The 21,315-nt window shown below is 40.1% G+C and overlaps 1 protein-coding gene across 3 annotated transcripts in view; it reads right to left on the bottom strand.

Annotated features, from left to right (window-relative positions):
• Positions 1–21,315, bottom strand: part of fgf14 (fibroblast growth factor 14) — an 83,993-nt gene that overhangs the window by 7,531 nt on the left and 55,147 nt on the right. For all 3 annotated transcript variants that reach the window (XM_026377213.1, XM_026377216.1, XM_026377212.1), the window contains one exon: positions 20,554–20,657. In XM_026377213.1, coding sequence (XP_026232998.1) covers positions 20,554–20,657 — 104 coding nt within the window. The remainder of the gene's footprint in view (positions 1–20,553; positions 20,658–21,315) is intronic.

Raw genomic sequence — 21,315 nt, 5'->3', positions numbered from 1 at the left:
TATGATATAGCCGACAACAACTCTAAGCTTCTTATCTGATAACTTTTAACAAGCAGTCGAGCCAGAGCCAGTATTACGTTGTTGACTGTAGAATTCTACAGCACTAAACTAATATTTTAGATTCGAAATGTATGGGTGACATTGAAGAACAGGGGGAAGGAGACAGAGCACACGTTCACACCAGTGGCAAATCAAATCATTTTTGAGGAACCAAATGCTTGATTTTCCTCCTGCTCGATCTCCCTGCCTGCCGAGCCACATCAATGGCTCCCTGCCCTGTGATTGGCCATGCTCTGAATGGGGAGGCCATAATTGACCTTGGCCACAGACAGCGTGAGGGCCAAAACTGTTCAGGCCCACATAATCAGCCCGTGTCACCAAAGCAAAAACGCAGGGACAGAAATAAAGGACAGATGAACAGTCGCAGCAACAGAAAGCAGACAACGTAGAAAGGAGTGTGGTCGAGGGGCAGGGGCAAATTCAAGGAGGAAGATGGTTTCTGCAGAAAATAAAGGATAACAAAACAAAAAAAACAAAAAAAATAAATGGATGCAGACAGATGGAGAGAGTGGGAGTTTAAAATAAAAAGCCCTGGAACCAGTGAATAGGCATTAAAAGACAAGAGAGCAAAGAAGAGTCACTCCGAAACAAACATCATCTGAGAATAAAAAAAAAAAAACACAGACACATACAAAACAGATTGTGATTGCCAAGCATGACTGCCCGAAAGTAGGTGAGAGGAGGTTCATACAGGGATGGGATGGTAGGGCCGAAATTAAAATGCAAAGTGACTGCTCACTACCCCCACTGTGAAAACGAAGAAATTGTTTATTAATACTGCCAGCATAAAACCTATTAATCCATGGAAAAAGGTCAACCTCCAGAAAGCTGAGCTGCATTCACAATGCTAAGCCACTCTCATATGTATAAGAGTCACGTCGGCAGTGTGTGCAGACAACGGGGGCTTCAGACCTGCCTGATTATCAAATCCAGAGGAGGAAGGGAGGACAGGCACCGAATATGGAGAATAGCTGTTAAACAGCTGGATGAATCGCGGGCATTTTCCCCTTTTCCACTTTTGTTATGTAGCGTATGTACAACAATAATTTAAAGGTCTCCAAACATTATGAAGTGCTTATTCACAAACTCAACTTACGGGCAGAGTGCACATACAGTAGTTTGTACACACAGTGTGATCTGAAACAGGACACAAGTCAAAATGAGATCAAGGACTCTTCTTGACTGAGCCTCAAAGTCAGTGTCAAAGGAATGTGTCTCAACTTTGCTCTTTGTCTTCACAGATCCTTAGATCTGCAGACAGCAAAAGTACATGTTGTCATGTTCTGCAACACTGACTCCGATGTGGAGTTTTGAGCTGTTGCAAATGATTAGCTGCGACGGATGAAGGCGACTGTAATTCATCGGCTATGCAAGTAATGCCATGTTTCATGAATAATAACAATAAGAAGAAGAAAAGCAGCTCAACAGTAAATGATGGTTGTAAATCAGCTGTGTTTGTCTGTGTTTGATGTTACAACTGTAAACAAATTAATTGAGGCTGATAGTGCTGACAAGATAGACAAATGACATTACAACAGCGTCAACAATTCAGTTTCTTTCGACATAATAAAGTCTTAAACTGTATTTTTACACATTTTTTCCATCATGCCATCTCAGTAGAGATATGTTGAATTCACATTCCCCTCTTTACTCTGCAGACAAAGACATTTTTATTTCCTTATTCACCGAAGTAGATAAATAACCAAAAGCCTTCATGTCTGCACTTTTACTACAGCGAGCCAGCAAGCGACTCTTAAAGCCAATTTACTTAGTGAAATATGACTTATTCCTCATTCCTATCAGACAACTTGCATATGGTATATAAATTGTTTCTCTTTGCACTTACATTACACTTCAGTATACTTTTTACTAAAACGATGACCAAAGGAAATGACACCTTTAAGGTGTTTGGGCACCAGAAGCACTTAAGTGCTCAATGAAGTTTCCCTGAAGGCAGAGAACATTTACCACTGGCCACATGCAGTCTGCCGATTTATTTCTCCCTCTCTCTCTCTCCCACAAAAACACACACAAAGAGAGAGAGAAACACATGTATCAGAAGTGCTACATGACAATAACTAAGAGAAGTGTTGCTTCTCTCCTTGGGAGATGATCCTGTGGCATGCAACACCAAATAAAAATCTATGTTATGATCTGGGTTTGAAACTGAATATTGGATATGTTTCTTGGTATGATAAGTTTTCCACTGTCCAAATAAGAGTCTTTACAAATGCTTTGGAGTGAAAGCAATGCAAATTATTCACTACTCTGTAAAATCAGTCAAAGGGCAACTTAATGTTGCAGTAAAAATTAATGTCGTGATTAAACTGAGTATAATGTAATCTGTATCTCACGCTCAAGTGATTTGGAAAAAAATAAGAGAAAATCAAGCTCAATATATCAATCAGTTGTCTTTTAGTGATGACATTTCAATCTGAAATATATTATTTGTCAACAACCAAATGAAAAAAAGTGTCAAAATGAATTATATCACTTGTCAATTATTTTTCAATAATGCATCTTTATGATTTCTTGGGTGATTTTGAGCTGAGACCGGAATAAAATAAATCGCCAGCTAAACTGGTTAAATAGAGCAGGCAACATCTCACACTCTTGTTTTACTGGGGTCATTGTGGATAAAGTATGCCACGCCTGGAAAGTGGCAAACATTATAAGGCTTTGAAATGAATCATTGAAGCACGGGTGAAGTCTGCAAGAGAACAAATACTAAATAAACATAGCATTATAGGAGAGCCTGATGGTGAGCAAACACGCAAACAGAGTGCAGCCACCCACAGCTAGCTCAGTGGGGTTTCAAGTGCATGTGTGCGTTTGTCCACTCTGCTGCTGTTGATCAGTAAATTGGTGCCAGATTGGTGTCAAGGCAGCTAGATCTTTTGGTAGATTGGCTAGTCATCTCTTGTTAGGAAAGCTAGCAGTCTGCCCTGTGCAACAAGCTGACAAGCATATCTTTGTGCCTCACACACACACACACACACACACACACACACACACACACACACACACACACACACACACTCCTAGATGTGCAGACACACACTCTCCCAAGTGCAAGTACACGTGAAAAGAAAGAGATAGATATTCACTGTAAGCCAGAGTTACAGTGTACATGCAGAGAGAAGTGCGAGAGCGGCTTCTGTTTCTGTTTCTGTCTCTTCTGTGTTTGTGTTGTTTACACCCTCAGGAACAGTGTCCCAGATATTTTCCTTCTTTTTTTATTTATTTATTTTTTTAAAGTAGAGGAAGTACGTGTCCGCTCCTTGTAGATTCACTTGTCGCTGACTTTCTCTCGCTACTTTGCACTTTAGAATCCTCTACTCATCTCAGCTCTTAATTCTAGTGAGCATTCATTCATTTCAATAGATGTGGCGAGGCGTTCGCGAGGAGAGCTACTCATCATTTTTTGTTAACTCATGCTGAACTGTTCCACACATGCGAGTTGTTGGTCTTCTTAATGATGTTAGTGATGGTATTTTGTAGGATAACTCTAGAATAATAATGTTACATTAATGAACATTCATGTATGGTTATAAATGGAGACAGAAAACTTCATATTTCCTCCCAATGCTCTGACCTATTGTAGTTTGTACAGTAGCCAAAGCTAAACTGTACTTTAAACAGAATTTTAGCAACACAAGGAAAAGGCCCCTATTCTGATAATGGCAGAGGCAGAACAATCACAGGTGCAATGCCATTTATGTCATATACACCTGCCTATTTGGCCATTTTGGCTTTTTGGCAATTTCCTATCTCTAAACTGACACCTTGTAAAGAGTGAGTCGATCCGTATAGCAGAGGTTGTGTTTATGCAGATAAAATGCAATGCTGTGCAATTTTGGTATTCTGGAATGAAATTGTGCTTGAGAGGAATACAAAGCTCACACAAATTTCCATGGTTTAATCGAAGCCAGGTATGCTGTTGGAGTGAAGGGGAGCCTGAATCATTCAGGGAGCCCAAAGCTTGACAGTGTCCTTGGAACATAACAGGAATTGTAATGTCAGGGCTGTTGTTGAGAGTCTGTCAAGAGGCCCAAACAGCAGCCCGCTTTGTTGCACACATCCACTCTCATAAGCTGTTAGTTCAAATTTGGTCCTTTTGTTAAATAAATAAAAAAATATGTAGATTAAAATTGTGTACTGTGCACAGATTGATGATTCTTGCCAATAATATTATCAAATCTGTAGATGCATTTAGGATGTGTGAGCATCTTTCTCATTTGCTGAGTGAGCGGTTGTAGCCCAAACAGAGCAACGAGAACGATACAGATCAAGTAAGAAGCACAATCAAGCATCAAAGACAAAATTCTCTTTAGTACTGGTCTCTTGTAAAATAATTTTATTTAAACCACAGAGACGTTCACTTTAATTTCTTCTTTGCATCACAACTCATTAATTATATTAGCTTCATTTAATTGTGCATGATATCTTGTACCAGACTCAGACTACAGTCTTAATTAAAAAAACAAAACAACTACTGCTAACATTGGGAGCATTTAACCAGGTTACAGCACACAGTTACTCCCACACATGCATGTGATGATTGATGCTGTATAATTGTGCTAGACTAAAATCGATGTATTGATATGTTCTTACTAAGCTGTGTAGGAAACCTTTAGATCTTAACAGCCCTGAAGAGCCTGATTAAAGCTGATTATTTCTTTGACTTGCCTGATTTCATATATATTAGAATTAAATTGATTTGTTTACAGAGAATCCTGTTTACCATTTGGTATTATTGAAGTTTGACCACAGAGGCTATTTCACATTGTTCATGTCTCCTGAAACCGTGCTGACAAGCAGCCAGAGCACTCGGCATAAAAGTCTGTGCGTGTGGGGAAGACGGCAGAGGATTCCCCAACAGCCTGTCTCTCTCTGAGGATCAAATATGGCGTGGCTACAGCTGGAAGGCTGAGTGATTCAACCAGTCAGCTCCAGACGAAACATAGAACCAACTGGCCTGTCTATCAGCTGTTCAACCACAAACCAAATGCTGTCAGTCAGATAGTCAGTGAGCTGGTTTCTCAAATGCAACACACTGATTTGAAAACACACCAGGATACAAAGATGCACGCTGGTCTGCACAGTACTGTACAGGGTTGTGTGGTGGAGGGTCATATTTGAGCTGGTGGTGATCATCTGCAGTTTAAAAGATCACTGTCTAAAGCAGCAATCCTGTGCATATAATCGATGTCAATATCAAAAGGGATCAAACACAATTTTGGGGAAGTAATGCTAATCAATTGGCAATGTCATCTCGAGACCACAGCTGCATTATCTATTCACAGCCTCACTCTCATATCACATATTGGAAATTAACAGTTCACTGACAGTCTGAAAGAACATCACTGTCAGCATTGTTTTTAAAGGAGTAGGTTTCATTTATAGGTGTCAGCTTTTAATTAGTTGGAAATGTCTCTATGATCTCTGTGTGGTTTCACTCAACATATAAATATCATAACCAGGGTTCCTTCTTCCAAAGTCTTCTTCAAAGCATGGCTCTTCTTCCAAAGGTTGAACATTCAATAAAGTTCCAGTTTATCACACATATTTTAACAACATATACAGTATTGAAATCCACATAACTCCTGCATGGGCTCTTATTCATGTTAGAACTGATAGTAAGGTGCTCCTCCTATGGTTTTGCTCAGTGAACCTTATATTACCTTATATTCTTTTGCATGTTTTGAGACCTCCACAGGCAGGAATCCTTATTATCAAAAGACAAAATACTCTGGAGAAAGAGCCCATGGAATATATTACTTGGAATATATATTTCCGTTTTTGTTGTGTCTATTGCAACCTTCTTGTACTGATACCAAGACAGGCAGTTTAGATCTAAGAGCCACAGCTACAAGCAGCTGCCTCTACAGGGAGGGCTTTGATAGAGGCCCCGTTCTCTGCATCCCAGACTCTCTTGGGATGCAGAGAAAACTTTGATTTTTGATCCCAGTTCTCAGGTAGGCCCCTTTCAATTACTCCAAGTAGAGATGGTAAAAGGACCACATTTCTCTGAACTGCTCTTTGGTGACGCACAAGCACCACATAATGTGTAGCTGCGTGAAGGCAAAACCTTGTTTCTGTGGGGAAAACTATCACAGTGGTATTCAGCTGGAGGTTCATCATTATCCCCACACCCACCAAGTGCACTCACCCTGGGCAGCTCTGGAAAAAAGCCAGTAAATCACAGAAGTTCCTATAAAGTTAGGTCCTCCGCTGCTGATGATTTGGGATAAATGCTTTCTGTCCACATAAAGGTGCCAGAGGTATTTAAGAATTTATTGGACATACGGTTCTTTAATAAAAGAAGAAATGTGTGATGGGTTGTGCAGAAATTTAACTGCTGCTTATATATTTTTTTTTTACCCAGAGAGCCATACAAGTGTAAGCTTTTCTTTTCTGGGTACAAATTTTCTAGTACGAACAGCTTTCTAGTGGAATAACATGTGTGGGTGTATTAAACAATAACTTCCTCTGACATGCTGGCCTCTGCAGTGAAGCTGTGGTGTAAGTAATGTAACTAGAAGATGGTACAGGACAAACATTTTCATGTACAGGTCAGAGCTATTTTTACTAGAGGAGAAAGCTACTATTCCTGTGCATGAACACAATCCCACAAACACTTATCACTCACACACCACACCAGGTGCCACTCCTGTCAGCTGAGAACAGGAAAGTGAGGCTACGATTCACAGGGCTCACAGGGCTCACCAAAACTGTACAATAAGACACTGAAAAGAAAACATTGGTCTGATGAGCCTCAGTTTCTGCTGCAGCTCCATCCTGCCTTGTACAAACGGTAAGGTTCAGGTTGGTGGCGGGGGTATAATGGTGTGACAGATATTTTCTTGGCATGCTTTAGGCCCCTTAGCATTAACTGAATGTTGTTGAAATGCAACAGTCTGCCTGAGTTTTGTTGTTGACCATATCAATCACCTTATAATCAACCAGTAATAGCAAGGTCCCCAATAAAATGACCTATGAGTGAACAGTATATCACAGTTTTGCAAGAGGTGCGGTGCTAATGAATAGTGCGTGTGACAGTGTGTGGAGACATACAGTATATACTGCACACACAAACACAATTGTCCCTGAACCTGCAGTTTATAATGCTATGGCAGTAGCTGTTCTGTTGACAGGCGCACAGTGTGAAGCGCCACACAGGTTTAGCTTAGATTTAAGACAATCAATTTTCATGATTTACAACCTTCCTGTAAGAGCTTTCACAGTATTGATTCTTACAGCTTCAGGGCTGAAGTTTGGTAAAATGTAACTTTCATTTCATGGCTGGAAATAGAAAGAAAACCAAGAACTCTTGTCGAGGAAAAGAAAGGAGTATAGCTATTATATCAGCAGGAAAACTGAACATTGAGGTCTTTTTTTTGTTGCAGCCAAATCTCCTCCATCCTTCACATAGACCAGCTGCTGAGAACAAGACTTAAACCTGCAACCAGGTGGGCAGGGTACAACGGTTCTGAGGTTAGAACCATGATAAAATAGCTTAAAAAAAGTATTCTTGTCTTAAATCATTTGATGATGCAAACACTCAGTGAACAGTCTGCATACTGTTTGGTGTATTTACTATGACTGCCCAAACCAATGCAAGACATATCTCTCACAAATCCTCTTTAGACATTTGCCACTGTTTTGAAAATTGTCCGACCAGAGTTCACAAATCCACACATTCAAAAGCTGCAGTATTTCATTTTTGCAAGAAGCTTCGGTTCACTTCAATCAGTAGTAAAGTCAGCTCAGAATATTTTAACAGCTTCTGCAATATAACATGGGTAGATAAAAATGCAATAAACATGCATATGAGCTGCTGATTTAGCACTAGAACATCACAAAAACATGCAAAGGTACAACAATGTTCTCCGGCTTAAATGTCAAAAAAACAATTTGTGAAGTTTTTTTGTTTTAAATCAGATAATTTTTCTAATTTTCAAATACCAAGTATTTAAAACTAAAAAACAAAAACTAGGCAGGAACTCAGGAACATTTGGTAACTCAGCTGACGTCCCTTCGCATAAATATTCAATTCTCACAGGGCTGAACATCTGGATTGGCTGAGTACATAAATGCCTAAACTGTGATAACACAACTAGTGTTACGAAATAATAAGTAGCTAAAGGGCGGTTAAGTACATAGTCGAGTGTGAGTTTGCAAGTGACACGCGTCCTGTTACTGTTTGGATACTGAGTTCCCGAGGACTACTTGTTGCTTTACGAGCCCTCATCCTCCACTGCTCATTTGCACATTACATGGCTCTTGAGGCAACAAACACAAGTATGCCATTTGTATTTGCATGGTGCTTGACATTTACACACTGGGAAAGCAATTAGGCCAGAACTAGGGTCATTAATACGGAGAAGGCTAGACAGGGTTTGCTCTGATAGCTACTGCAATACGTTTTCATGGAGAAATGACAAAGATGCCATCTGCATTTCTACATGCAGACATATCCTCTGTGGGTCTCACGAGGAACAAAGATGAAAAAAAATCTTGCTTTTGCTTGTTTCTTGCGCCTACTCTTCTTCTGTTTGTCCCTCATTCTACTGCTCAGTGGAATAAATACACACTAACAAAACATGCTCATTAAAAATGTGTAATTAGTTTATTACTAGCGGCATAAATCTAAGCAGTATAAAGATCTGCTGTATTAACATGTATTTTTTAAAGCTGTGTCATAAAAAACAGCTTCAAGAGAAAACAAGCAACAGCACTGAAACAAGGAGACTAAGGCTCATAGTGCTGATGCAGGTTGCTGCATCAGTTAAAGGTAAAAGAGGCAGGTACAGTAAGATCACAAGTAACAAGAAACAACAAATAAGTGAATCATAGTGATTGTGATTCATTTTAAAATACTGTTTTGTAGCAAGGGCAGCCTTGCAGACAGCTGGGAAGTGGGTGTGGAGGGAGTTTATATAGTAGCTACTGTATAGGCAAATGCAGCAGAGCACATACAGTATGAATAGACTGGGGCTCCCTTATGGAAACAGGCATGGAGTATCTAAAGCTAATCTTTTAACAGTAATTAGAGGAGATGGGTTGAGCTACATTTCCTCTGTCATTTAATTTGTAGCCACAGAGGCCAAGTAATAGCGCTCTGCATTTGATGTAAGGCTTTCATTAACCTGCTCTGAGGAGAAATTCATAAATTAATATTTCCGTACAGTATGTGATTCTAAAAGGTTTCTGGTTTTGATGGATGATGTGTTTGTGTTGCTCAAAATGCTTTTAGTAAAAGGAGCAAAAGACAAATGGGGGCAAAAAGCAGCGATTGCCTGCATGCTACACTGATTATATTGACCACAGCATGGCTTTCCCTGCCAAACACACCTCGGAGTTCCCTCTGCCCTTTGTCTCTCCATACTCTTCTTCACAATGAAGAATGTTCATTTTCTTTCCAGTTTCACGCATTCCCGTTGTTTGTCAGAAGCACATAATTTATAGCAATCTCTGCAGCATCCGTCCCATTCCCACTGGCTGATCCATCCATGGATCTATCAGCTGTAGCTGATAAATCAATACTTGGCTGATGGCCACCATGGTGGAAAGTAAGAGGAAAACTAAAGTAGGAACATGCTTCTATAAAGACACAGATAAACAACTTCAGAGATGCTGAATATGGAGTTCTACAATTCTCACAGAGGACTGTGTTGGTTTTCAGTGCAACCAGCATGCACATTTCTATAATTGTGTAGCTACGGTCTTAGACAGTACAACACTGGATTGTCAAGGAAAAGGAGACCGTTTCACTGGGGTTGAGGCAATTACCAAAGCAAAGCCCTAAAACTAAGGCAACAAGCCAATAGGAAAGCTAACATGTAAAATGGAACAGTTCAAAGAGGGGCTTGCAGATGAGTCATCGATACAAAACATGCACGACAGCTTTTATAAAACCCTTTGAAGAAGGGCTTGTCACTGTGTTGAACAATTATTTTACTTGATCGAACACTTCCTTTGTGCCAAGTGTACGAGCATGAAACACTCCTCTAGTACACACATTACTGTTATGTGCAAATATGTGAGTAGACACGTCCAGCCTTTGACAGCACTGAGATATGTTTTGGACATTTTTCAATTAAAACACATTAGTGAAAGGTTTTAATGTAGTCAGCTGGTTGAAGTTAATGAACATACAACTGATATTAAAGCATGCATGTAGCAGGTAATGCCAATCTACTAAGCAAGCATGACTGCAGTACTTTACCTGAATTAATGCTATGCTCCATTAGGATTCAGGATTTCCATGTTGCAGGACTACTGCAGCAGATTCCACAGGAACTTTTTTTCAGTTCACTTAAACTAATAAACCTTCTGCCTTCTGGTGTGTGTGGCACACAACTCTGCATGGTAATGGTGATGATCTGTTGTGGGAATTATGTACTGGCATTTCTGCATATATACCGTGATATTTCTCCCAGCACATTCACTCGCTGATCTACAATTCTGTATATTATAAATATGTGTCACATAAACCAGTGATACAGAAAACAGCTGCACTTGCAGGGTCTTAATTGTCTAAATATAAATAAAAGGGTATAAAAGACTGAATGAGGAACAGGGGAGATGTGACATTAACAGGCCGTAAGCCGCTGACCTGGAAAGACATAAAGGACAATTCAGTTGTTTTGCATATTTATGGCTTATTGTTCAGAGGTAGATAATCCCCACAGGTACAGTTAAAAACACTGTGGGGGACCCTCTGTGCCATGGTTGGTATTTTACTGCTGTGATGTAATTTCTGACTTCCACTGGGACAACCCCACTTACAGGTTCATATTCTCTGTATTTTCCAACCTGTATGACACATGAATGAGCTTTCATTAATCCATTAATAACAACAGAGATATTAACTAGTTGAAGACTAGTCAATCTATACCTAGGTTCTCGTGTCTCTGACCATCAGTTTAACAGTTCAGCTTTGACACCTACCTCGTTGTTCATTAATGCATTAAGTACCCTCCACAGCCCTGACCGCCACCGCTCCTGACACTGATTAAAGCATGCATTAAAGGCAGGAGAGAGCAATGCTACAGAAATAATGAGGCTCCCCCCACCTCAACTCTGAGTGCAACTCCCCTATGGAGGCAAAATCATGTGAGTAATTATTATAGGTACCAGAAATCTGTAGGAATGGGGAAATGTTGTGGTCACACCTTCGCTGCCCTTTTGCTATTTGCTTACTGTTATTTATGCCTCTGCACCACGGAGAGCCATGGTTGGAGGCATTACGTTTTTGGGATGGCTGTCTTGTTGCATTCTTGTGAATGCAATATCTCACCTTATGAGAATTTATTCAAGGTGGGTACAAACATCCCCTTTGACTTAACTGATTGAACTTTGGTGGTCAGTGTGACCTTATATATGTCCCATTTTCATTTATACATCTCAGAAATGTCTGGAGTGAATTCTATTACATTTAATTTCATTTCATTTCATGCATGATTGAACTGATTGGCTGCTCCTCCTACGGTAGGCGTATCGTATCTCTTCCTGTTGTCGACGCTGACGCTGACTCGCTTTTCAGTTGCTCTGTTTGTTTTGCTAAATTTAACAAACTTTAAGCTAAATTCATATTGTTAGTGAAAAGCACTACTGGCGTAAGAGTTATAACATACACCTGTGTTGCTTAAGGACCATTCATAATACTTATTACTCTTGTTTTCTTGTGTTGTGAGGTCTGCTAGCTTAACTCTGTTAGCCATGGCTGCTTCTCCCTCTTCTTCTTCTCCCTCTTCTCCTCCTGCTCTCTCTTGCTCGGTTTGTCACATGTTTAGTTTTTCCTCTGCCTCCTTTAGTGAGAAGGGAATTTGTAATAAATGTAGTTTATTTGCAGCTTTGGAGGCGAGGCTGACTGATTTGGAGACTCGGCTCCGCACCGTGGAAAACAAGCCAGCTAGCCAGGTCCCGGTAGCCGGTGTGGAGCCAGCTAGCATAGCTCCTGTTAGCTGTCCCCCGGCAGTTCCCGAGCAGCCGGGAAGTCAGGCCGGCAGGGTGACGGTTCGTAGGAAGCATAACCCTAGACACTCGCCCAAGGTTCACCACGACCAGGTTCACGATTCCAACCGGTTTTCCCCACTCAGCGACACACCTGCTGAGAAACCCACTCTGGTCATTGGCAGCTCTATAGTCAGAAACGTGAAGTTAGAGACTCCAGCGGCCATAGTCAAGTGTATTCCTGGGGCCAGAGTCGAGTCCTATTTAAAACTCCTGTGTAAGGATAAACGTAAATATAGTAAGATAATAATTCACACAGGAGTTAATGACGCCCGACTACGCCAATCGGAAGTCACTAAAATTAACGTTGAATCGGTGTGTAACTTTGCTAAGACGATGTCGGACTCCGTAGTTTTCTCTGGACCCCTTCCCAATCTGACCAGTGACGACATGTTTAGCCGCATGACGTCATTCAACCGCTGGCTGTCTAAGTGGTGTCCCGCTAACAACGTGGGCTACATAGACAATTGGAAAACGTTTTGGAGAAAACCTGGGCTGATTAGAAGAGACGGCATCCATCCCACTTTAGATGGTGCGTCTCAACTCTCTAGGAATATGACAGAGTTTATTAGACGACCTAAACCCTGACATGTCAGAGTGGAGCCCAGGACGCAGAGACGCAGTCTTACACACCTCTCTGCAGCTTCCTTACAGCCGTCACCCTCCAAAAACTACCATAACCCCATAGAGACAGTGTCTGCTCCCCGAGTACCTAAATTATTTATATCTAAAACTAACACAAGAGGAGTAATTCATAAAAACCTAATAAAAATAAAGACGACTCCTCTCTTAGAACAAAATAACAAGAAAACAATCAAATGTGGACTGTTAAATATCAGATCTCTCTCGTCTAAATCCCTGTTAGTAAATGATTTGATAACTGACCATCAAATAGACTTATTCTGTCTTACTGAAACCTGGCTGCAGCAGGATGAATATGTCTCTCTGAATGAGTCGACCCCCTCAAGTCATGTTAATTATCATGTTCCTAGAAGCACAGGTCGGGGTGGAGGAGTAGCAGCAATCTTCCACTCAAGTTTGTTAATCAACCCCAGACCTAAACATAGTTTTAATTCATTTGAGAGCCTCACTCTTAGCCTCTCTGATCCTAACTGGAAAAATCAAAAACCAGTCCTGTTTGTTATTGTGTACCGTCCTCCTGTCCCTTACTCTGAGTTTTTAACTGAATTCTCAGAGTTTCTATCTGATTTAGTTCTTAGTGCAGATAAAGTCATTATAGTGGGTGACTTTAATATCCATGTAGATGTTGATGATAACTGCCTCAACACTGCATTTAATTCACTATTAGACTCCATTGGTTTTACCCAAAATGTAAATAAACCCACTCACTGTTTTAATCACACCCTTGATCTTATTCTGACATACGGTGTGGAAGTTGATCAGTTAATAGTTTTTCCCCAAAACCCTCTTTTATCTGACCATTTCTTAATTACATTTGAATTTACAGTACCAGACTTTACTAAACCTACAGATAAGATTCACTACAGTAGATGTTTATGTGAAAATGCTGTTGACAAATTTAAGGAACTGATTCCATCTTTTATTTCAGAGCCATGTACCAACACAGAGGAAGGCAGTTATTTCAATGTTACTCCAGCACAATTGGACTATCTTGTTAATAGTACTGGTGCCTCACTTGGAACAATACTTGATACTGTTGCTCCTCTGAAAAAGAAACTAGTGAGTCAGAGGAAGTTAGTTCCATGGTACAATTCACAAATCCGTAGCTTAAAGCAGAAATCACGTAAGCTGGAAAGGAGGTGGCGTTCCACCAATTTAGATGAATATTGCCTAGCCTGGAAAGATAGTTTAATAATATATAAAAAAGCCCTGCGTAAAGCTAGAACTTCATATTACTCCTCATTAATAGAGGCAAATAAGAACAACCCTAGGTTTCTTTTCAGCACTGTAGCCAGGCTGACAAAGAGTCATAGCTCGGTTGACCCTAGTATTCCCTCAACTCTCAGCAGCAATGACTTCATGAATTTCTTTACAAATAAAATCATAACTATTAGAGAAAAAATTGATCAGATCATCCCTGCATATAGCATGGATTGTACAACAACTCTAGATCCACGCTCGTACTTAGACTGCTTCCTCCCTGTAGATCATTCTGAATTAATTTCAGTAATTAATTCCTCTAAACCATCAACATGTGTCTTAGATCCCATCCCAACTAGACTCCTCAAGGATGTCTTACCTTTGATCAGCACGTCCATATTAGATCAGATCAATCTGTCTTTACAAATAGGCTACGTACCACAGGCTTTTAAGGTTGCTGTAGTCAAGCCCCTACTCAAAAAGCCTACTCTGGACTCAGGGGTCTTAGCGAATTATAGACCAATATCCAATCTGCCCTTTATCTCTAAAATCCTTGAAAAGATAGTTTCTAAGCAATTGTACGACCACCTGCGTAGCAATAACTTGTATGAAGATTTCCAGTCAGGATTTAGAGTACATCATAGTACAGAAACAGCACTGGTAAAGGTCACTAATGATCTTCTATTAGCATCAGACAATGGTCTACTCTCTATACTCGTCTTGTTAGATCTTAGTGCTGCATTCGACACTATAGATCACAACATTTTATTACACAGACTGGAACATGTCATTGGAATCAAAGGAACAGCACTAGAGTGGTTTAAATCGTATCTATCGGATAGATTTCAGTTTGTACACGTTAATGATGAGTCTTCCATGCACAGCAAAGTCAGCTATGGAGTTCCACAGGGATCTGTGCTTGGACCGATTCTTTTCACGTTATATATGTCCCCTTTAGGCAATATTATTAGGAAACACTCTATAAATTTCCATTGTTATGCAGATGATACCCAGCTATATTTATCTATGAAACCAGGAGAAACTAATCAATTAGTCAAACTTCAGGAATGCTTAAAAGACATAAAGGCCTGGATGACCTCCAATTTCCTTCTCCTAAATCCGGACAAGACAGAGGTTATACTGTTTGGGCCTAAAAATCTCAGAGACACTATGTCTAAACACATTCTCACCATTGATGACTTAGTTCTGGCCTCAAGTAATACTGTAAGAAACCTCGGAGTTATCTTTGATCAGGATATCTCCTTCACTTCATACATAAAAGAAATCTCTAGAACTGCCTTTTTTCACCTAAGAAACATTGCTAAAATTAGGAGCATCCTGTCCCAAAGTGATGCTGAAAAACTAGTCCATGCATTTGTTACTTCCAGACTGGACTATTGTAATTCCTTATTAATGGGATGTCCCAATAACTCATTAAAGAGCCTCCAGTTAATCCAAAATGCTGCAGCCAGAGTTCTGACTGGAATTAGCAAGAGAGATCATATTTCTCCAACGTTAGCTTCTCTCCATTGGCTCCCTGTTAAATCCAGAATTGAATTTAAAATTCTTCTCCTAACTTATAAATCCCTTAATAATCAGGCTCCATCTTATCTTAAAGACCTCATAGTTCCTTATCTTCCAAGCAGAACTCTCCGTTCTCAGACTGCAGGTTTACTTGTGGTTCCTAGAGTTTCCAAATGTAGAATGGAAGGCAGAGCCTTTAGCTACCAAGCCCCTCTCCTGTGGAACCAGCTCCCAGTTCAGGTTCGGGAGGCAGACACCGTCTCTACATTTAAGACTAGACTTAAAACTTTCCTTTTTTATAAAGCTTATAGTTAGAGATGGATCAGGTGACTCTGAACCATCTCTTAGTTATGCTGATATAGGTTATTCTGCTGGGGGACCTCTACTGATAAACTGAGCTCCTCTCCTCTCTCCTTTCTCCTGTATCAATGCAAATGCCACCATTGCATGTCATTAACTTTGTGTCTTCTCTCTCTTTTAGTTGTGTTTCCTCCTCTCTGTCTCCCTCTCTCTGTACTTTTCTGCAGGTATCCTCGGCCTGGAGCTGTACATCTCCAGAATCCAGTTCATCTGCCCAATGTTCTTGATGCTTGTTGTTGTCTTTATTGCCTGCTGTTCTTTTCTCTCTTCTCTTTCCACTCACCCCAACCGGTCGAGGCAGATGGCCGCCCACTATGAGCCTGGTTCTGCTGGAGGTTTCTTCCTCTAAAGGGAGTTTTTCCTCTCCACTGTTGCCTAAAGCTTGCTCAAATGGGATTGTTGGGTTTTCTCTATAATTTTTTGTATAAATATTTTCTGTAAGGTCTTAAACCTTACACTGTAAAGTGCCTTGAGATAACTTCTGTTGTAAATTGGCGCTATACAAATAAAATTGAATTGAATTGAATTGAATTGAAATGAATAGAAGTCTGAGGAGACACATATGTAAACCGCAACTAGACTGGTTGATTATTAAGGCATATAGCCACTATATTACTAGTTACTTTATATCTGTGATGGTAGATAAGAACAAAAACAGGAACTTTTAAGACGTGTGGTACTTTTTAAATCTTGTGTCTACATTGTGTTTGAAATTAAAGCTACAATATGATTATGAGAATGAGCTGAAATTCAATAATCAAGCAGAAATTGTTGAAACTATCCGATTGGTCAGAAGGGCGAGACTCACAAAAACTTTTCAAAGTGAATATTTCATCACCACTGCCAGGCTGTTCAGTAACTAAAGGTCTCAGGAGGCTTCAACAGCAGCTCTCCATACTAAGATAAGCTGCGTAGCAAAAAATAAATGAATTAAAATATTTGAAAAAAGGTTGCATACTGTAGCTTTAATTTGGAGGTACCATTAAAGCAGAATTTTTAATTATGCTGTATTTACTTCGAATTTCCAGGTCTGTGTGCATTAGAAGAATCCAATATGTTTCTTTTCCCACCACCTTTGTTGTTTATCCTTCCATAAAACATCCATGAAACTGTGAGACGGGCATTTTCATTCATGGCGGGTTTGCAATCAACACCAATGAAACATGTTCACACAAAGCCATCTGTTGGATACTGACACGTGTGCGCTCGTACACACGGTGTCACAATTCTGTTAATGTTCATGCATTTATATTTGTGCTTCCCATATGCTGCAGGTAAATAGCTCCAACAGCTCAATTCGTGCTTTACAATGTTTTCTTTCTTTAAAATGAAGCCAATTCAACAGCATTTCACTGGATATTTTTGGTTTGACCAGGAAAGTGAGAGCCTAAAATGTGAAATTGGTTTATAATAGGCAGAATTAGAAAATTTGAAGAAAAAAATAACCAAGAGATCAAAGGATGAATAAAAATGGTCCTGGGGAACTCCTGATTGGAGCGTTCTCGAAGGACTCTCTTGGTTTCATACCAACAACTACTAAACAAGCCGCTCTTCTATTCTTCCCTTCACAGAGCCGCGCTTTCATTTTCATACTGATGCAAACTGAAGGATCCCTCACATCAGACTCCTTGAAGCCTTCATACATTCTAAATTGGGCACTACAGGAAACAGATGCCCTCGGTCTTCTGTGTCCATGTGTCTGATGATATCGCCTCTAACAAGTGATGCTAAAGCCACCGCACTACCCCGACTGGTCCTCTCAAGGATTTCATTTCTAAAAGGACCACTCAAGTAATGTGGCTAGTCCATTTGACAATCATGAAAGGTAGCGCTAACAAGTGCAGGCTCCTGATAAAGAAAGCCTGCAGTGAGAGACTCCAGTGAAGTGAGGGAATAAGGAGCCGTAAAGAAAAGCAGCCAACCATGAAATGCCCAACCTTTACACTAGAGAGGTGGCAGGGAAACTATATTAGCAGGACAGAAAGACGACAACAAAATCACCACTGGGGAGTTGCATTGACTGGCACCACCATTTCATCATGTGTAACAAAGCTATAGATGTCATTGTTTGCTTTTAGAGATTTAATATCATAGTCCCTGCAGAATAATTAAGGTTGTTTTATCTTGTTTGAAACGGTCTGTTTTTGCATAAAGGGTTCTATTACAATTATCTGGAGACTACCACAAGTCGTGTCTCCGCTACCTCCTACAAAAAAGCTTGGAGAATTCCTCTCCTCTTATTACATTTCAGAAGAAAATGCCTGATCCAGGGAGCAGCCGGGAGGAGAAATTAGCTGGGAGTTTATTGGCTCACACACAAAAGGACCAGATTGAAAAGGGTGAGATGATTGAACTCTCCTTTATTCCGTGGTGTGTCCTTTGTGCCAGGCTGCACAGTCACTTTGATGCTATCTCTGTCATTCGAGCCACACGCTGCGCCTTGGGTGCCTCACACAAAAGAATATGATACACTACCATGAGCTCTGAATGGGCTTTCCATCTATTTTCTGGAAGTGGGACTCTCCTTTTGATTCACCTCATGAGTGTCACTCATTATCAAAGTACGTCATCGCAGTAAAAGCTTCAGCGCTGTATTCAACATTATGAAAGAAGACAACTGACGAGGTGAATTCTAGTTAATGAAAATTACCTGGATTTAGGGAAATTGGGCTGTATTGAGAAATAATCATACTTCCAATAAAACAGGTTGTCTTTCGTGAGTTTCCCTATGTGCTGCGTAAATAGCATGTTATCGTGCATTAACATAACCTTTCAAAGTTGCTTGTTAAAACACCCTTAATGGGTAGAAAAGGTCGACAGAACCTTGCTCTTGAAGGAGCAGAGTGATAATGGGAGATATGGTTGAACCTTTTCTACAGATGAGGATAGAGAGGCCAGAAAAAAGGGAGAGGAGGAGACGGATGAGGACGAAGAACATTTTACAAGGCTGTCATTACCACAGTAATTCACACACTGAGGAGCAAAAGGGATCTTTTGAGTGGGTGGCTGGATAGTTGAGGTCTGATCAAAATGTCCATTAACAGAGAAATAAGCTTTAAATGGAGCAGAGGAGCTGTGTTAAGAGATGAGCAGGGAAAACTGTGCTGAAAGAAAACATCGCTCTAACTGGGCTCAGCAAGACTCACTTCACAGCACTTCTGCCTGGACTAAACATCCCCAGAGGCCAAAATCACACAGCACAACACTCGATGAGAAAAGACTACGATGTACAGTACAGTACCTACAGTAGCATAACCACAGTTACAACAGTGCAGCACAAGCAGACTAGCTCCAACAGCAATTAGCTGCACTGATCAGCTGTGAAGCAGGTTTGGCAATCAACACTTTGATGCGAGTTTTCGCAGCATCAGTTGTCAGCTTACTACAGCAACGCCAAACTACTGGTGATCAACTGGAAGGCATCAGAAGTGACTTAATGTGACAAGTGAAGTAGCATGGAAAATGGTGAGAGCATGTGCCCAACACAGACGAAACTGTGTGAGTGTAAGACAACAATGAGGAAGTCGAATCACATCAACAATGAGAAAGGTTGGCGGCATTTTTGTGATCCGGTTTAATTAATGGAGGTTTTAGCTAATACGCTGGTGTTTTTTACACTTTCTAAATGTTAACCATATTCTTTTATTGCAGTTTTGTAAGTTTTTATGTATCTAAATGTTACTTTTATTGCCCTGTGTAAACAAAAAAACTACTTATTACAACAGGTTACATAACTGTTTTACACTTATACATTTTCTTATAATTTACATTTTATTTAAAGCAGGTATAAGGATGCCCCTTATTTAACCTCTCTCAATTTAATCATTTTGATTCATTTGTCTTCTAAGTATTAGTGTTGATTTAAATGTTGGACTTTTACCTTTGCAATTGTAGCACTGTGTTCAGTCAGTGTATGCTGAATAAACTGATTGAATGAATAAAAACATCAATGAAAGTGGAAGATTGTGTATAAAAATCTGTGTAATATTGCTGTTGCAATCAAATATGAGGGAGTGTGTTCCTGCGAGGAGAAAAGATTAATTGTACACATTAGGCCCTCTTGTGTTATGCAGTATTGTGTACCTATATTCATATATAAATTCATAATCCCTACTGTGCAGTTCCACTGGAACACCAGTGTATTGTACAGTAAGATAAATAGGCCCTCTAAACCTCCACGGAAATGAAGAAAGAATAAGATGGCAATTCCTGCACGGCGCTCTGAGGATTGGGAACATCAGGGAAGACGAGACAGTGATTCTGATGGATACTCTTGTCTGAGAGAGGGGTACTACTCGTAGTGTTCCTCCCACTGATGGATTTGAATGACTGGAGAGGACAGGGTGGAGGAGTGAGACTAGAAGCACTATCTGTGCCTGGGGAGGTCTTATCACCCTCTTGGCTGTCTAGTCTGCAGGAGCCTAGTTTATTTTAAAGAGAGATAGTCAATAACAGGGGGTGACTACATGCAGCAAAGAAAAAGAATGGCTGCACCTCAGATGTCCTCTGGTAAAATAAAAGAAATGCCATCTGATATAAAATATGAGGACTTTAACTTGATGACTAGAAATCTGTATGTATTAATTTCTGCTTAATGAAATGTCTAAATTCATGTTACATGTTCACATATTGGATTTATCACGTTCAGAGTCCCTTACTGGAAATAAACACATAAACATACAAACATGTTCTCGTCTTTGAAAAATAATTTAAATAGAACAGAGTAGAATGTAGTAAAGTGCTTACTGATGTGTACAGATGGCCCTCCCCGTTCATGGCGATGTATAACCCTGTCTTCACAGACTGAATGGCGACAACTCTGAGGCCCACAGGAATAAGGTTGAATAAAGCTGGAAAACACACATGCAGAAACAACAGGCAAATGCAGGCATACATAAAAAAAAACATCATAACCAAAGACAGACCAAACCATTAAGTAAACATTAAAGATACTGGGAGAAAAACATTATGGTATAATTCGTAATCATAATGGAAGCTGGCCGTCATTAATGCTTGACAAAGCAAAGATAATACAATTGCTAGCGGTTGCATTTAGGTAATCACTGAAGATGAATTGCACTGTGTCTGGTGAACGTGACCAGCGTTGCATAGCCTGGGCCAACCAGAGCTACCTGAGAAGCAGTTGTAATTGGGGCCACCACTGGTGCGTGGCAGATTTAATAGCCCCTTGTGTTGTTATAGCAGACTCCTTGGGTCTGGTAGGTAATAGCTATTGTTTGTAGTCGTGAGAAACAACATGTCCGACTTGGTTGTGCGTCTGTATTGAGGACTTAAGGAGCATAATGACCTCTGCTGACCTTGTAAGTATGCAAATGATGTGGGCAGGTTTACAGTCTAAACAATGATGTAACCATTGTTTTTGGTCATTTTCAGAAATATTAAATGTAATTTTGAGCAGTCAGTGCCAACACCTTTTTTTAATAATATGACACATCTCTTGTGCACACTATATGTAATGCCCACTGTTTCAATAAGTCCTTATTAGAT

Source organism: Anabas testudineus, chromosome 21 (assembly GCF_900324465.2).
Source record: "Anabas testudineus chromosome 21, fAnaTes1.2, whole genome shotgun sequence".
Lineage (NCBI taxonomy): Eukaryota > Metazoa > Chordata > Actinopteri > Anabantiformes > Anabantidae > Anabas > Anabas testudineus.
This window is presented reverse-complemented; position numbering and strand designations above follow the sequence as displayed.